This window comes from Nesoenas mayeri (assembly GCF_963082525.1).
Source record: "Nesoenas mayeri genome assembly, chromosome: 12".
In the NCBI taxonomy this organism is placed as follows: Eukaryota; Metazoa; Chordata; class Aves; order Columbiformes; family Columbidae; genus Nesoenas; species Nesoenas mayeri.
In genome coordinates this window covers 21,752,538-21,770,611 of record NC_137547.1, presented here as the reverse complement: position 1 = coordinate 21,770,611, position 18,074 = coordinate 21,752,538, and the positions used below count along the sequence as shown (strand labels likewise).

The 18,074-nt window shown below is 41.2% G+C and overlaps 1 protein-coding gene across 1 annotated transcript; it reads right to left on the bottom strand.

Moving 5' to 3' along the window:
- Positions 1-9,377: 9,377 nt before the first annotated feature.
- CLEC3A (C-type lectin domain family 3 member A) lies at positions 9,378-15,021 on the bottom strand (the record flags this gene model as incomplete). The annotated part of the gene is made up of 3 exons (XM_080351866.1): positions 9,378-9,769; positions 12,835-12,915; positions 14,907-15,021. 3 exons carry the CDS (start codon positions 15,019-15,021, stop codon positions 9,378-9,380), a joined length of 588 nt encoding a protein of 195 aa, XP_080207992.1.
- Positions 15,022-18,074: the final 3,053 nt, after the last annotated feature.

Below are 18,074 nucleotides of genomic sequence, written 5' to 3'. Positions count from 1 at the left end.
GCGTACGTAGTATACATATCACTGCTGAGCAAGCAGGTAAGAAGAACCACAACTAAGAGAAGCAGAAGTTCTTACCTTCCCAAGATATTTCCAGCAAAGTTTAGAGTATCATGAGAAAAAGAAAACATTAGAATCACCTTTTCATACTGCTTGCTTGACATCGCAGCTAAGGAAGACTCGTGAAACAGTCACATTATATGGTAGTTGGTGTGCTCTCATTTTCTTGAAATGAGTTTAAAGACAAAAGGTGCACCTATAGCATCTCAAGCAGACAGTTATTGTCAGCAGAGCTTCTCAGCTCCATGCTTAGTAACTACATAGTTTCCAAAAGGAAACTCATGGCTAGCTGTCTCAGGACATGTAACTTGGAGGATTTGATGCCATAGCCGTACCCTATTCATTCTATCCTGAAAAAAGTGTCTGTTCTCATCAGCTGTTTTGGAGAGGCCAGCTTGTACAATGGCTACCAAGCAGACCTAAGCAGAGATCAGCTTTTCATTTTTTTGGTTCTTTTCTCGCTGCCCCTCCATTCCCTGCAACCAATCTTTCTTCTCTCCAAGAAAATACATTTTTTTTTAAACCCTCAAAATTTTATGCTTAGTTTGATAGTTTTTCTCCTCCTGGTTTTTCGGTTTGACCACAAAACCAGGCAACCCATTATTCACCCAGCTTTACTAACAAGCTCCTTTCTCAGAGTCTTTGTATCCTGCATAATGAAGAACATCTGCAGGTTGCGTAAAGCTTGACATTTCCCTGCCTATTCACCAATGGCCTTTTCCTCTTTTCTTTCAACGACTGAATAGATTAACACTGCCATACTACTAGTGCAGTGCATGGGAAAGGAAACTGGCAGAGTCTCCAGAACATTCTATTCTTATCACCTTCCCTTAATATTTCAGTAGAATTACCCAATTCATATGGTAATAATTTCCTTCTAATCAATGTTTCATATGTAGCCTTGCTTATTCACTCCTACTTATTCCTACTTGCCAAGAAAGCTGAATGAGACTATTGGGGGTATCTGTCTTTCATGATATTGAGACTGGATTAGTAATGCTGGCAGCATGCTAACAAAAAAGATGTTTTTCATTAATTAACACTTATAAATAATGTGTTAAAGGTTACAGAGTGCTTCAAAGCTATTACATGGACCAGGCAACCAACAATTGCTTATAGCACTTCTGATGTGCTTAGAGCACTTCTCAGCCTTTTCAAAAACAAAAAGGCCACCTACTATCCTGAAAAAATGCTGACTGCCTAGTCTGTAGAAATAGAGTGGTTTGTGCATCACTACTACAATGTGTTTCATGTGAATTAATGTTTTATTCTTCATATTAACATATCCCTTTTTGGTTTTTTTAATGGTTTGGTCATGTGCGTAGGATTGCTTGTGAGACCGATTTTTGGAAGGGAAAGAGACTGTTTTGCAGGCTACCTTGTAATGTTTGGAAAACCACCAGTGATCTAGATTGAGGCTTAGTGATATATGGTACACAATGCTCGTGTAAGGTGCCATTAATAGTTTATTTATTAACTCTTACTAGAAGTGTACTCAAGGACTTAGATGCCAGTCATCGATATTATTGAACAGCTGCATACATACATGCAGATACAGTTTATATTTCCTAGGAAACCATCTGGTTTTAATTTCACACTAGTAGAATATCAAGTTTCAGTAGGGCATCTAATGAAGTATGAAAAATCTGGATTTAAACATTTGAAAAAAGGCAGCAAAGCTTGTCTTCTGGTGGTTAAGGACTACATTAAGTCTCCTAGTGTCCCTGCTATGTCAGCAAGATCCAGTGGATGTTACTTAATTGCGATGTATTGGCAAAAATATTATGGGAAAAATTCTAGTGCTGTGCAGACAAAAGTTTGGGAAGATTCACATGCTTGTAAAATCCCTATGAGCCCATTGTTTGCCATTCATCACAGTGTCTCTATAGCAGAGTACACAAAATAAAGCTGAAGCTGTTTTCTTTGTTACCTGTCCCTGATCTCAAAAGCTGTGTGTGCTCCATATGCACTGCGAGATTCCACACTGTAATCTGGGCTGATCCCAAGAACTGAACTGGATTATCCATGAAATCCATCCACTATCACGAGGTTTTTTTGCACTCTCAAGATAAATACTTCCTTACAGAATTACCTGAAAAAAATATTTTTCAAAAGGATATTGATATGTGATTATTTTACAGACTACACAGTCTTAAATCTTCACATTAGCCACATTTTTAAGTGAAATGGTTTACATTTTTGTAGCATATATGGAATATATTTGCAACAGGAACAGGGTAGTTTTATCTTATTTCCATTTCTCTAACCAATTAAAGGTATAACTTTATAAAAGTACAATAAGTATTTAAACCAAGACAAATATCTTAGTCATCAGCTGATTACAGTGAATTTCCTTGTCAAACTTGACCAGGCTTCTGAAAATCAATTTGCCTGCAGTATCCACATTTGCACTTCACCATATTGTTTCCTGCTTAATTAGATACTAGCCACAGTTTGTTTCATGCTTTTAATCTTGGTATTTTTCACATTGGTTTAGCTAGCGTAGACTGCCTGCTCAGTTAAATATATGATGATAATTAGTTTAACAGCATGATAGATTTATAGAGTAGTTCAACAGTAACTCACTATTGTCTACACTGATCCTGTAGTGCACACTAACATAATTACGGGAAACATAGTGGAGTAAATATGAAATAGAATATTTATCTATTGAATGTTTGGCATAGCATTACCTGACCCAAGAACCAAAAATAAAGTGAATTTTATATAGGCTTTTTCATAGGAGGAAAATTCAGGGTGTCTGTCAGAGGATGGGGTGGTTCTGGCAGGAATGGTCCTGCCCTCCTCACTCTCCCATCTTTGTTTTCTGGCAACTGGACCCTTCAGCCCAGTCAGTTCCCGTGTGACTCCCACACACACACACCCAACTGCTGCTGTGCTTGGGATGCAGCTACATGTTTACTGTAATTCATCAGCCACCCCAGGTCTGACTCTTGGGAAAGAAAGAAAACCTAGTGCCTAAGATACTGGGCCCAGAAGATCTCAAAAAATAAAACTTTTCCTTGCTTGATGATGCTTTATTTCAGCCATTAATTTCTTATTGCCTCAGCTTCACTTCTGTAAAATGGGGATAGTAACCTCCCTTTTGTCTATCTAGATTGTACATTTTTTGGAACAGGCACTTTGTTTTACCATGTACACAAGGAGGCCCTGAACACAGGACATGCTAGTATTTTAAGTTAGAATAAGTGACTCTGATTGCATACAGGGAAAAAATAAACAAATCAGTCATCTTTTGAAAAAGACTAGTTGTGCAGCTGCTGGGCACTTCTGGTGAAAGTTGATTCTGCCCTAAGAAAACAGCTTGCTTTTTTAATCCTTACCTCTTTCGTTTCTCAAGAATCCCACAACTCCTCTCCTCCTCCTGCTCATACTCTTTTTGCTCTCTGTTCCTCCAAAAACAGACAGCAGGACTAGCAGAGATACATTTTCCCACCGACATGTTTAATGCATGGTAAATATCGTTTTGTCTGGAGAGAAACTTTTCAAAACCAGATTTCAGGGCGGGCAGGTTCAGCACCGGGGGGGCGGACAGCGCCCGCGCAGCACCGAGCCCGCGGGGCCGGGGCCGCTGCCCGGGCGGCGGAGCCGGAGCCACCCGGCGCCCAGCGGCAGCGCTTCGGCAAGGCCACCTCTGGAGCACAGCTGACCCCGGGGACATGTAATAACCCCAAAGAAAAGAGAAAGAAAAAGCTCAGCTAGTAGCAGGCGAGCTGCTGTGGAGCTTTGCGTTTCCCGGTGCCCCGGGGTCCGCTGGAGGGTGGACAGTGAGTGCTGACTCTGTCCGCGGAGGGAGCGCAAAAGCGCGGTGGAAACAGCTCCTGCAGCACGCAGCAGCTTCCCCTGGAAGTTCCCTTGATCTTGCCCACCAACTGGTCCTTCAGGGTCCCAGCAGAGCAGGCAGGCGAGTCGTTCTCACAGCAGAGATTTCTGAGCAGGCACTATCGAGGGACAGCAGCAATGTAGCAGATGGCATCAGTATTTAGGGCAGCCAGCACTCACGGATGCTGCTGTGCTGATGCTACACTGAAAGATGAAATCTTTTGTTACTGAGATACCCCCTGATGACTCATGACACTTTGGGGATGGAAAATCAGAGGAAAAAAAATCAGGGTTTTCTCTGCCCCTTTCCTTCTTGAGCTCATGTCTGCATTTAGTAGTCTAAACACCTCCAGAAATGAAACTGGGCTGATAACCAGTAAAAAAGGAAGAAGAATAACAAGTTCCTGTTTTGACCCAAAGTCTGTGGAAGCAAATTGGAAATCAGCCCTTTCCCTTCAATAGTTTGCAGATCAGGCCTTTGCACCCTGAGTGGACTGAAGGATTTCATTAGTGAATACATCTCCAAAGCAAACAGCACTAAGCCTGGTTCCACTTCTGTTCTCTTCACTGGGAAGGAAAAAAAAAATCACGGTTACTGAAGCAGGAATAAGTCTATTCATTAGAGTTGAATTTCCTGAAAAAGCAAAAGGACCTGGCAACACCATGTTTTGAACAGCCGTGTTCTGCAGGACCACTTGAAAATGCTGGCCTTAAAGTGGCTTGTACTGTCACATTCATGTACTAAGAGTAGGATTTCAACAGGTGTCTTTGCATTCACGTTAAATAACTTCGGGTCATGTCATAATAGTACAACATTAGGAACTTTCTGCAAAATGATTACCACTACCTGGACAAATAAAGTAGTACCTCAGTAGAACAAAGAGAAATGCCACTGTGCTACTGAGGGGGTTGAGTATCCCTGGAAAAGCTATTTTTCCTTGTATTTGTCTAAAGAGACAGAGATGGCTTTAGTTTCAAAGGGCTTATTAATTACTAGTAGCTCTGGTAGCTCTGATACAGCACAGAGAAAAGAAAACTCATTTAAAAGTGCATCATTTACTTTATCAACTAAACCACTTTTAGAGCCTTGTCCCTGCTGCGCTGCTGCTTCTCTTTTTATCTACACCTATACTCATCTTTGGCTATCCTGACAGAAGGGATCTATGTTTGTGGAATTTTCCACATTGCTTCTGCATCAGCATAGAAAAATAAATCACAGTGCTTTAGTATGTGTATCATGTTCTCATGCTTTAGGGCTGAAACTATGTGTCTTACAGGCAGCCTGTCTAATTAAATGTGCCATCCACAGGCACCTGGCCATACTGTATCAGTAACATGCTCATTCACTACCAAAAAAAGTTTTGAATCTTCTTTTCTACTTAGCTGATGCAAATACAAGCCAAAGTAATGCTCTGAATATTATAGAGAGATTTTCTCAAGAGAAACCGCAGGTGTTACGAGTTTGCTCAGACTAGATTATTTACATTCAAATCGCTGTACTATAAATTCTCCTTCTCTCCTGCACAGGCAGGGCAAAGAGGCAGAAGCAAAGCTCTGTGTGCACCCCAGCCACTGGGCTATTCTTTCCTAGCAAGTGAGTTTGGACATTTGTGCCCACATCTCAGGTGCTGCTGAGGAGGACAAGAGGCCGTCTGGCACAGCGCGATACTGTGCCCTCTGTGTTTCTGAGCCTATAGACCAATGCAACCTGAGACACCAAAGATAGCTTTAAAATACTCTCAAGCCATCCCGTCCTCCCTAAAACCTGGCTGGGGCGAGGAGTGCTGTATCAAGACCATCACTCCAGAGAAGTTATCTTTTGTTTAGACAACACTAAGTGAGATTGATGTTATATTTATCAGTGCAATAAACTGTTTCTAAAGTACCCATCATTTAGCTTCTGAGATATAGTATTGCTTTTGTCCTTCCCTAAAGTGATCCACAGGATGGAATTTAACAAGAAAAGAGAAGCTATAGAAGCTTTGTAAGAGATAGTCTATAAAACCCCTCCTATACAGTAAATAGAAAATCAATAAAGAAGGCAGTATTTCCAAACTCTGAGGAGTAAGTGCAGATCACAGTGAGGAAGAAATAAACAGAAGCATAGTTCCTTTAAAGAAGAAAATATGCATAGTAGTGCCGTACTCTTTTTTTTATCCAGAAATAATGCAGGAACAGTTAGAGGTTTATCTAAGCCTGCATAGGCCACATTCTGCCTCTATTTGTAAGCAGTCACACAGCTGTTAGAGGAAATACAAACAATATAAGGTTGTGTGTCATATTTTTATTTTGAAATACAAGCTTTGACAGCATATCTGCAATTTACTTGGTAACCAGCAGGTTTGGCCTGATTTGAAGCGGATATTCCTTTTTCATATGTTGATAGAGATCAGTAAGAAGATTTGGGACTCCTTGAAATGGACTACTTGCCTCTTTCCAAAGGCAGAGGGGCAAGGCTTGTACTAATGAGAAAATTCTTGCACAGTTCAAATGAGGTCAAGCAAACCCCCTGGAATACTTTTGTTTCTGCATAGCACATTTCCCCTCAGAGAGGGTGCAAGGCAGGAAGCTTCATGCCTGTGATGCAAGCAAGCAGGTTTTTCATGTACAGGTGGTAGCTGTGCGTGTAACCCCCATCTGTGTCCTGTGCTCATCAGCCTCTTGCTCCCAGTGGGCTAATCCAGCTCCTACTGAAGGCTTTGAGCTTGCCTAGGTACATATATACCTGGTCAGCTGAGCACAGAAAGGTGCTTCCAGCTGGGACACAGAAATTTCATCTGGGATTGCATCCTCCAAACCCTACCTTGGAGTCTGGTACAAAAGGATTTTCTCATTTCATAAATACCCCTACAGCGAAGGGACACAGCTTTCCTGAGAGCACAGCCATCTCTATGTTTGCAGAGCTAGCTTAATCCCAGAAGAAGGCTTAAATTGGAGAGTAAGACCAGAGAAGCCAAAGTTCAAAACCATTTCCCAGGATTTTAATGGATTTCCACTTAGTTTTAGTTAGCAAATATTTGACTCTTTCCCATTTTTAAGCTTCTGCTATGGAAATCCACAGCATACGTTAATCCATCAGACAACCTGTGTCTCAAACACAGCTGAAACCTTTTCACTGAAACCCAAGCATTCAGGTGGGGATGGGTGCTTGATGTATGCTAATAAGCTTGGGCTGAGCTTAAATTTGAGCAGAGGTTCTAGTTGAGGTTCTTTGCTCCTAGAGAGGAATCACTCCTGTTCATTGCTATTCAAAGGTAAGAGTCTCTGAGTTTGTTTCATGTTGTTTACAGATACAATTGCTGTTGAAAATTTGATAATCTTTATCATGAAAAGTGTGGGTTTAGCAGCTGAATGTTAAGCACTATTGAAAATTAGTATCAAGTCTTTAAAAAAAAATATATATTTTCTGTTTTCTTGCAAACATGCGAGCAGATGTTCAGACGTTACGTTGGACCTATTTCCTTTGGCGAGCAATTGGAAGGAACTAGAAGCAGTATTTGTTAGAGTAATTGCATTCAAATGGCATTTCAAACTTTGTAAATCCTGCATTCTCCTCTTACACCACTAGGTGTGAGTGTTGGAGCTTTTTCTGTGGTTGGTTTTGTAGCAATGAAGAGGAAAGTCGCTGCACTGTGGCCCTGTTGAATTCACGGTTACCCCTGCAATTCCCACCTGAACTGTGATGAGTGTCCAGTGCAAACGGGAAATCACTGGCTGCCCATTCCACGATACAGGGCCCATCTGCAGAGCAGAATAGCACAGCAGTACTTAGCAGGGAAAATACTTTAATCCAGCCTGTTTAGTCTCAGGAATCACGAGCAAAACTCCTGGCTCTTGGAGCCCCTTTGCCAGCTGAACGTGATGCATTGGGGAGCAGGAATCCCTGCGGCACAGTTCGGTGTGACCTTTGCAGAGATGAGGAACCCAGAGTTGGAATTTGAAGGGAAAATGTCACTGGGAGACCTCAGAAGATTTCAGAAACTAATTGCAGGAAACTGGGGTAGAGAAGGGAGCCTGATCTGCTGGGGTGGAAAAGATGGGCAATACCATGTCATCAGAAGAGAGCGAAGGTCTGGGGACAAGAACTGGTGCAGCAGCAGGTCAGAGCAGGCCCACCAGGCAGCAGATACTCTGAGCTCACTTCACACTAGTAAAGAAAAGGTATGTGTGTGTGTGTATATATATATATACACACACTATATATATATACACACATATAATATGCCTAAGGACAGTACCCCTTTTCAACCCTCAAAGCCCTAGGAAAGAACGGTGTTCAGCTGGATGCGTAAAGCTGTCAAAAATACTAATACAGTTAAATACCAGTAATTGCAAATTTATTGCATAATTTGAGAAAATCATGTACAACTAAAAGAGGAAAAAGTAGGAATTAGCCTCCAAGCAGTAATATATTTAAATATTTAAACAAAATTCCTTCACACAAGAGAGAAACTGCAGTTTATAACATGAAGGTTCCTTGAGAGGTTAAGAAAAGCAAAAAAAATAACCAGCACATTTAACTTCATTTTCAAATGTCAGGTGTGTTAAATGGGGAAGAATTGCATGTGGCCGTGGTTTGGCCCCACTCCTTGCTGTGGGTCAAGCGTTCTGCCGGCTGTGTGGGGAGGGGAACAGGCGGGGAGGTTGTGCTCGTGTGTTCAGGCAATGCTACTGTCTGAATTCAAAGCCCCTTTCCGATCCTGCAGGAGAGAAGGCTTTTGCACATCTTATGAAGGCATTACATGGTGGAGGTATGATCCCAGGTTGCTTTCATCTATGGGAAGGTTCCAAATGACATCTAATATTTAACCACAATTGAGACATTTAGAAGCAAACATGCTTAGACTAACTGATGTTTTAGAAGAGGTACTTCCCCTTTTTCTAGCAATGTATCATTTTTAGCTCCGTGTAGTTTAAAAATTAACATCAGATTTTTCTGTTTCATTTGGCTTCTTCAACCCATAGGTAAAACTCACAGATCCATCCTGTTAAACTCTACAAGGATGGTGGCCATTTTTCACAGGAGCTCATGTAATCCCAGAGTCCCTCTTAAGCACTAAACTCTAAGGATCCCTACACCTTATATTGGCACACGTCACCATACAGCAATCCTCTGTAAACTTGAAGTAAACTCATTGGAGCTCTGAGTTCAATACTATCCTACCATGGAGATATGAAGTAAAGAAATAGGAGGTAAATTCCAGCAACCTGAACATCAGGTTGAAATAGCGTGCTGAAATATGATACAATGTAGTTGAAAATATATATCCCTGGACATAGTAAGAGCACTCAGTAAACGTTTTTAGCATCTGAACAGAAAATAAATTAATAGAGAAAACTTCTGTTTCAGAAAAGAATGAGTATGATGCAGAAGACGGATATTTTTAACTTGCTGCTGTGTGAGTGGGAGGTTTTACTAACAAGCAACACTGCATGTTAATAACCCAAAACATGGTCACGGTCATTTGTACATATAATTATGGGATCAGAAATTCACAAATGTATCTCTTGGCAGTGCGGCAGACTTCATCCACCCACTTGCCTTGTGATGACTGAGAAAAGAAGACACAGTTTTCCTGCTTCCCCCCATTTGGTTGGGCGCGATCCCAGTTGAAGTACTGCAGAGCCATGCCATTGACATCAACGAATTTCCCTTCATTTATCAGGTCATTGACACCCAACCAAAACTCAGACACTCTAGGCATGCTTTTCTTGCCATAATCTCGAAGAGCATTCGTTTCATCATTATTCCTTGGGATAGCCAGTGTCCCTCCTTTGGCTATGCAGTCTTCATTGGCTTCGTGAAAATATTTGGTGCCTTCTGATACGAGGTAGCACTTCTTATGGGCCTTTGTCCCACGAAGACAGACTGTGAATAGATATTTGTTTGCACTCTCAGTAAAAGCCTAGGCTAGAGCTTCAAATAATGCTTCCTAAAATCATAATATTCCAAAGGTATGTTGGGGATTAAAGAGACAAGCCCCTCAGCAAATGAAAGGCTCTTACCTCCTCAGGGTGGGCCCAAAAGTAGCAGCCAGATCAGACTTGCCTGCGACTCGTCCTGTTCCTGCAGGAGCCTGTGTGTGCCGTGTTCAGGCTGCTACAGGCATTCTGCAAAGTGCTGGCGACTACAAGGGACGCCACAAGCAGAGCATGCTCTTCGCTCCAGCAAAGAGACACTTAAGAGCAAGTACAGACAGCTGTGGTCTTACACTATAAAGTGCTTTGAAGAATACTTCCTGTGTTTATGCTGATAAACCTCAGTCATGCTCTTGAGCCCCAGATTATCTCCAGCAATGTAATTAGTTCAAGGACTCTTTTTATTTTGCTGGTTTAGAACACTCAAATATAACCCGGGCCTGTTGTCAGTGTATCATAGGTCTTCTTTTAGCAAATAGTCCTGCTTTCACACCTCTTTTCCTTATTTCATCTCTCTTAAAACTGATGGGATGGATGAGGTATGGAGGCTTTTGTTGTTGGCAGATGTGAGCTGGTCATCAGGAAACATATACTTGGCTTCATAGTAAGGAGACAGCTCTGAAGGCCTCTTCATATTTACGATATTTAAATGCCAAAGTAAAATGTTATGCAATAACTAAGTCTATTCACTAGCAAACAAAAGCAGGACAGAAAAGTGCTATTTTAAATGTCCTGCTCACCAGAAAAATATTGATTTTTAAATTCATAATGCAAATCTCTGTCTGGATGATTGACAAATATATATTGCCACCCACAGAAGAGTACACATTTGCCTCTTTAGTTCTTAGTTTTTGGTCTCTTCTGCAAAGTATATCCCTAGCTCTAAATTTAAATGAGGAAAAGTGACTTACATTTATAAATGCTTTAAAAATGTATGCATATTACTAAGCTTGCGTGACAATCTGAACCAAATAATGTAAACTTTTGCATTTATATATCTGTTTGCTTTTAGTTCTATTGGAACAGATCGGGGAAGTCTTGATGCAAAGTCAAAATGTACTGGAACATGAATTTGGCATATGTTGTGTGGCTGGAATCGCTTTGCAGAACCGCTGTCAGAGCTCTTCCAGGCCAAGGTCTGTGAGGACTGGCTTGCAGGAGTGATCCTTAGACTTTGTTACCCACTTCTCCTAATGTAATTACGTGGAAAACTGCCTTTCCCAAGAAAAATACCTACTAGAACCAACCCCTCATGGAAGGAGTGTTCCTTCCGAGCTGAGGAAGGTAGCAAGGGCCTTGAATACACTCCTGCAACAATTATTTTTAGAATCTTTCATGTGACTGCTTCCAGATTATTTCATTTATTGCTTAAACTCATCTTGTATTAGAAAGATGTCATAAAACAATATGAACATCTTCTGTCCTGATGTTTTCTGTAATGTTTTTAATTCCTGTCATCTCTTCTTGTAAAAAAAAGTTATTATGTATCTGATCAACAGGATATGGAAATCCACTTTGGACCCGACCCTTCATGTCTCAGGGTTTGAATACTTCCAGTTGTGGTATTCATTGTATGTCTCAGCTGCATTTTCAGGGTCATCATTTTGTATTAGGGTTTATCCTTCAAATGCTGTCCTTTCCAACTGCTAATGGCCAAGGAAAAGTCATGAACATACTTGCTAAATGTTGAATTCTTTAGCAAAATTATATTAATGGGAAAGATCGGAGAGATCTTCTCTACTTCAGCAATGCTGCAGTGATGATGCGGACTGGCCCTCTTTAGAGAGAAATGGTGTGTTGCTAAAAGGTGTGTGGCAACATTTCATGGTGTGTAGAAAGGGGAACTAGGAAATTCAAGCAAAATAAATTAATTGTAATGTGTGTCTTGGAAATACCCATAGCTAAAAAAGCTCCTTTTTCAAGTATCAGAAGTCCATTAATAAACACAGTCAGAGCGAGAGGGGCAATAGATCTTTGCCAAATCTGGAATCCAGTTCAACAGTGTGGGGTCTGAATTTATAATATAGCTCAAAATAAGTTTAGAGGATAGAAAATCTCTGGCTCTGGTTTCATTTCTAAGCCACTGCATGCTTACTGTCAAGCTCCTTCTGGAAGCAATACAAGAACTACTTTTAAACAAGAGTTGCTTGTCTAGCACAGGCTCCCTCTTTGAGAAACTTCTAAAGTCTCCTTACAAGAAATTTAAAATAAAAATATTTTGTAAAGCTCAAAAAGCTCTGTGTAACCCAAGATGGAAAACAGGACAACCCAGATATTAACATCTCTAAGGAAAATGTTCTGTTTCATGTGAATGATGTAATTTCCTCTGCAGTGCCCTTTTGTACATGATGAAATGCCAAGTTTTGTGTCAGCAGCTGTGGAAAAGAACAACTGTTTAGTAGGTGCATATGTATTTACCCGTCCCATTTTGTTTGGAAATTTCCATCTGGCTATTTAAATACTTAAAGGACTCTGTGCATCGATACAGGATATTTCTGAACTCACAGTGGGTATTCTCAGTTTTGTGTTAACATTCACATTTCAGTCTTGCAAACTGCACACTTTAAAAAGGCTTGGTCCTTTTAGCTTTCTTTTGGGGATGTTCTCAGACTTTCTCATGAATATTTTTGCCTTGCTAGTTGGCCCATGTTCATAACAAAGCTGGGGACTTAACTCATTGCCCATCTAAACTCTCTAATCCAGCAACTCCCATTGTGTTGCTTTAGTCTGATCCTACCTAAAAGCACAGCTTGAGGTTGGGCATAGCAAAGACAAGAGCAGTTCTTGCTCCAGATTAGTTCTTGCTCTTGGTGAAGAATTGTTGCTTGTATGCCATTAGTTCAGACTTGATTGTCCTGGAAAGCTCCCTTCAGCACTTGTCTCACCATTCCAGCCTCTCTCAAGGAGCTGTATTTCCCAGTCACTAATCCCCATCATGAAGAGGGATGGGAGTGGAGGAGGGAGAAAAGGCAGTGATAACTTTGGGAAGACATTGACCCACGTAAGCTGCTTTACCTGTCTGAAGTGCTTGCATTTCTTTCAGAGCATTTACTTCTCGCCACAATTTGTCAATCTGTGTCTTTAGGTCATCTTTCTCTTAAATAAAAGAAAGGTAGAAAGATTAATAGATATGCACACACACATGTTAAAAGCTGTTTCAAAATACCACACTGCTGAGATATCTCTTGATTTCTTTTAAAGACTCTTCCTTAATGAAAGGATTTTTGTAGGGTTCCCACAAAAAAAACCAGGAGGAACCCACCTTTACCTTTCACCCTCATAGTTTAAATCTCATTTTCAGTTGGACTGAAGTAACTGTTTGAAAACCATGGATTACTGCAGCTAGTTATTTAGTGTGCCAGCATCTAATTTACAGTGAAATTTTCCTGTTTACTTTTGAACCTGTGCACCATGGTGTATGCATATGACATACAAATAATAGCAGAACACAAGTTGTGTTTATTCAAAGGAATGGTATTTCTATAAGCATGAAAGTTGCATACACCTCTTGCTTAACACCATGAGCAGCTAATATAATCCAGCTTCATAGTCCGAGTGTACGTGGACAAGCCTGCTGAGCTGGGATGTCCCCTCCCCAGGAGGAGCCTTTCTCTCTCCATCAGAACAGAGAGGGCCTGGTGACTTGGGTCCCACAAATTGCATCTGAATCACCATTTTGTAGCACTTGCAAAAGCACCAACAAGATGGTGGGGCAAGAAAATAAGCTAATTTGCACATAACTCCATTTTTGTATCTTCTTTTCCATTCTTTTTTTCTTAATTGTTATAATATTCCACCACCATCAAACATCTAGCAGGCAAGCTTCCATTGCACAAGATGATGATTTGATTGCAGCAGTAACCAGACCTTCCAGAAGCCACAGTAACGAACATGAGGAATAAATAAGCTCTTTCACATGTAGCAGAACTAACAAAAGCACAGTTCCTACAGCTCTGTGTTGCATCACCTAATCCTCCAGCTGTACCCCAGGAAGCTCATCTCTTCTCCATGGGGACAACCCCAGCTGAGCTCCACAGCTCCCTGCTTTCCCAGGGCAGGACTCGCAATTCCCCGTTCCCTGCAAGTCCCAGTTCACAACAGCCCCTCCATGTCCCTCTACTTCAAAAGAAGCAAAAAAAACACTCAGAAAAAGCCAAGGTCCTGCTACAGCTTTTAGTGGGACACTAAGGCAGTTTGGGTGGTTGTTGTTTGTTTTGTTTGTTTTCACTCTCATTCTGAATTTCATAAAATATTGGGAGACTTATCCTCAGGAGCTCCATTCTTACACCAATTTTTACAGCAACCTGTCCTTAGGACACTGAGCTTAAAACCACAGAGATTCAAAAGGAGAAGTATATCTGACTGTATAACCCTGGAGCAGTGTCATTGTGTTGTACAATGGCTTTATCAAAGCTGTGAGGTTTTTTTCATTGACTAGGAGTTTAAATATTTGCCATTAGTGTAACCTCTACATCCTCTTTTATTAGAAAGAAGTCTTTAAATTAAATATACAGACATTTCCAAACATTCACCAGAGTTATATTTGCTCTGTAAACTTCAATCTGGGAATTTATACTTATCTTTTTCTGCTAATTTTTTCTCATTAGTTTGGCTTGCCTTTTCACAGTACTTTTCACACAGGTAAAGAGAATATTTCACAAATATTAGGCATTCTGTTAAAATTAGAAAATAGTAAAATCTGAACATTAACCCTAGGAGACCGAATATTTTATCCTGCTCTTTTTCACCATATGTACATGAATTTCCATTATTCTCCTCTTGGTCAACATAAGTGCATAACTAAGAATGATCAGCCAGAGTCCTCTCAGTTGTGCCTGAGTTCTAAATGATGTTGACAGACATGACCAGGCAAAACAGAGCAAGTGTTTTACAGTTCTGTGTCCATAACTCATTCCTGGCCTTGCTAATTCACACAAAAATCTTTTAAGACTGGATATAATACGAACGCAACTGTTTATAAGCATTTGTATAATGTTAGTTTCTGATTCATGCATTGTTATGTAAGTAGACAGTAAACTTGCGTATTCTGTAAGCTTCTATCCATCCTCCCAGTTAAAACCCAGTACCTTTCACTCTACGTTTGCTGTGCTTCCTGGCTTTGAACTTGGAAGCCTGGCTGATGGTCTGATCCAGCAGCAGTATGCTTATGAGTAGAAAAATCCTAAGTCCAGTTTGTGCCATGTCTCTTCTAAAGAATTTAACAAGAAGCTTCAAGAGATTCTCTTTAGCAGCTACAAGAGCAAGTCACACAGACACATCTCAGTAGGGACTGGCTGGGGTCAGTTTTATAAAAGTGCTGTGATAGGCTTGGCTGCACTCCTTGCTTACGAAATGTGTTTAATACTCGAGCTGGCTGTAGCATAAGGCACCCCCTTGTTCTCACGTCTCATCTGAAATTCCTGTTTCCGTTTTGAGTTCGGCTGGCACAGGTTGCTTCTACAGAAGCTGTACCAGCACTGAACAGTGCAGGGGCTGCCACTAATGATCGCCATACTTCTCGTTGTAACCTTGAAGCCCGAAATGTATGGAAAAGCAGGTGGATGCTCAAAGACACCATGTGTGCCAGCCTCTTGGAGGGGCAGCCAAAAGACTTCTACAGAGGTAACAGGCTCAGCCAGCATGGCTCTGTCCCAAGCTGATTAAGTCATGACAATGGTCATGATCCCATTTCCACTGAAACAAAAACAGTGTCACTCCCTGAGTAAATGCAAATGCTGCAGCTACACACACAGAGTCAATATACACATTAAAATCATGTTATGTGAGGAGTGTGTTTATTATTTTATGAATTATTTTATAAAGAGTTACTAAATGGCTAATAAATACAAGTGCGTTTCTGATTAGGAACAGTATGCTCTATCAGCAGGGTCTAGTCAGGGGAACAAAAGACAGTGATACTCTCCCAAAGGTTCCCAAGTCCAGACCATATGGTCAGAAGAATAATAAAGAACAAGGTGCTTGAAGCAGGACAGTGTATCTCTGGACTCCAGGGCGCACTTTGCATTTGAGTCTTTTACATTTGCCCTGGGCTCTGTTGAGTTTTGTGGGGCTGCCTTTTAACTGGGATTGCTGACGTAGCAGGACATCTTGCTGATTTTGGTGGACAAATGAAATTGTCACAACAATGTGCCTGTTGATCACAGTCTTTCACTTGCCCTGCCTCACCTGCTTGCTCTCACCCTGTGTTTTCTCCACTGCTGCCCCCCTCCAAGAGGGGTTTTGTTTAAAATGCTGACACTGAAGTCACCATTGGGTGATGAGGTGTTGGCAGGGACACCTCATGTGCCTCAGAGCTGTTGTTCCAGACACCTCTTTGCCATCTCTGCCTTGGTTACATTTTGCTCACATTGCCAGGTTTATTTCAGAACGGTAATAGCAAGAGACTTATTACTTTATTAAATGAAAGCTGAGATTTAGGGACATGCCGTTGTAAGACATGAATGCATACTGGCTTTTTCCAGCCCCCACATACAGTCTAAACCCCAATACTTACAATGTAGAACACGACTACACAATCTGTTTTGGATACCTTCAAACAACTAGCTATATCCTAATCATCTTTAACTAGTAAGTGTGTATTAAGCATTAGTTAATAAACTTTTCATAAATGCATCCTGATAAGATAAAACTCCATTTCAGTGGTCATGCTTCCAAATATTGATGTTGCATTGTGTAGGGAGACCCTCGGGTCAGCAATGCAAGACCCCAGTGCTGCTGCAGAGCCCAGCACACCAGAGGTGGTTCTGACAGGGTCCCACTCACAGCTGCACATTCTGGTCCCCAGTTCAATGTGGAAAGGGCTGTCACTCCAACCAGCACAGCAGGAACTGAAATAGAGCTGTCAGAGAGGAAAACAAGGAGCTTTGCAAGGGTCTAGTTCAAGATTTAATCTGTCATTTAGCACTACCCCTAAGTTCAGGGTTGATCCATGTTTCATCCCAATCATATTGGTGCATCAATATGTTAATTAGGGGCAGGCAGCTGAATCAATAACTGCCTCCAGTTAGTTTTCCGCATGGTTCATTCTCAGAGGTGGTGGAATTACACATGAAGCTGATCCTGAACCAGTGCAGCTTGTAGCCTGACGTATTGAACTAGTGCTAATTCTGGGTTGCATTGATGAGGGAACTGCAAACCCTGGAAGCTGTTTCACACGGAGCTGAGCTGTCCCACAGGCCCTGAGAGAGGCAGAACCAGTGGCTGGGGTCAGCAAGCGTTTGTGTGTTGGTGTTGAGGACTCTGCACTGGAATGTATTTGTTCATGATCCTCAGAGCATGAGTTTTCTAACATAGGCTTTCTTTTCTTTTTGAGAAATGAATCTGACAGAAAAAGGCTTGTGCTCTGCTGAGGCAAGCACACAACCTAATAGAAATGGAGGATTAAGAGAACACAGATTGGGTGTTTTGAGAGCTTTTGGCCAAGAGCCTGAGTAAAAACCTGTGCTCTTTGGAGTGTGCCATGTTATGTCCTTTTAAGAACAAAATGAATCTGTTCTGAAAGCTTCATCCCTCTCATTCAGTAGTCTCTCTGAGCATTTTAGCAGTCTGCAAGTAGCTCAACTGGACCTCACTCCTAAAACCCGAATCACAAAGCTGTCCTTGCAGCTGTTGTCAGAGACCACAAGACTATAGGATTTGTCTGGAGTACCTGAGACATAGGTTTCGATAGCAACTGAGGAAGCAAGTTTAATTTCTTGTATACAGTGTGTGGCCATGAGGGTCAGAAAAAAGTCACAACGTGTTGCTGAGAAGACTTAAACTCCCAGTGCTATTGTGAGGAAGTAGGAAACAGAACCACACCGGAGGTCCAGAGTCTCACTGAAGTGAGTCCCTGGTCTGTGTATGGTCTTGAAACCAGCATTATAATGTCATTTCAAGTTGTAATTTGGCTTTTACTAGCATAGGTATATAATACAGCCCAGAGAGTAAACACAGTTATATGTGGATAGAAGTAATTTTTACTGGGAGAAATTATTTCTCTTTCCATATCAGAATGTGCTACACAAATACAATAGTTTCATACTTTTATTGCTGCATCCAGACTAGTATGAGGTTTCACTTTTTATTTACACAGCATAGCAGAACTTCTATGTACAGACAAAATAATGGTTTCTCTGGAAGTGCTCAGTTCACATCAAAGGACTCTTCAAATGCTTTGTTTGATAAGAAACTTGTTGCGAAGGCCATTGCTGCTGTGCTGCGCAGGCACCTGGTTTTATGGCCCCCATCTCCCT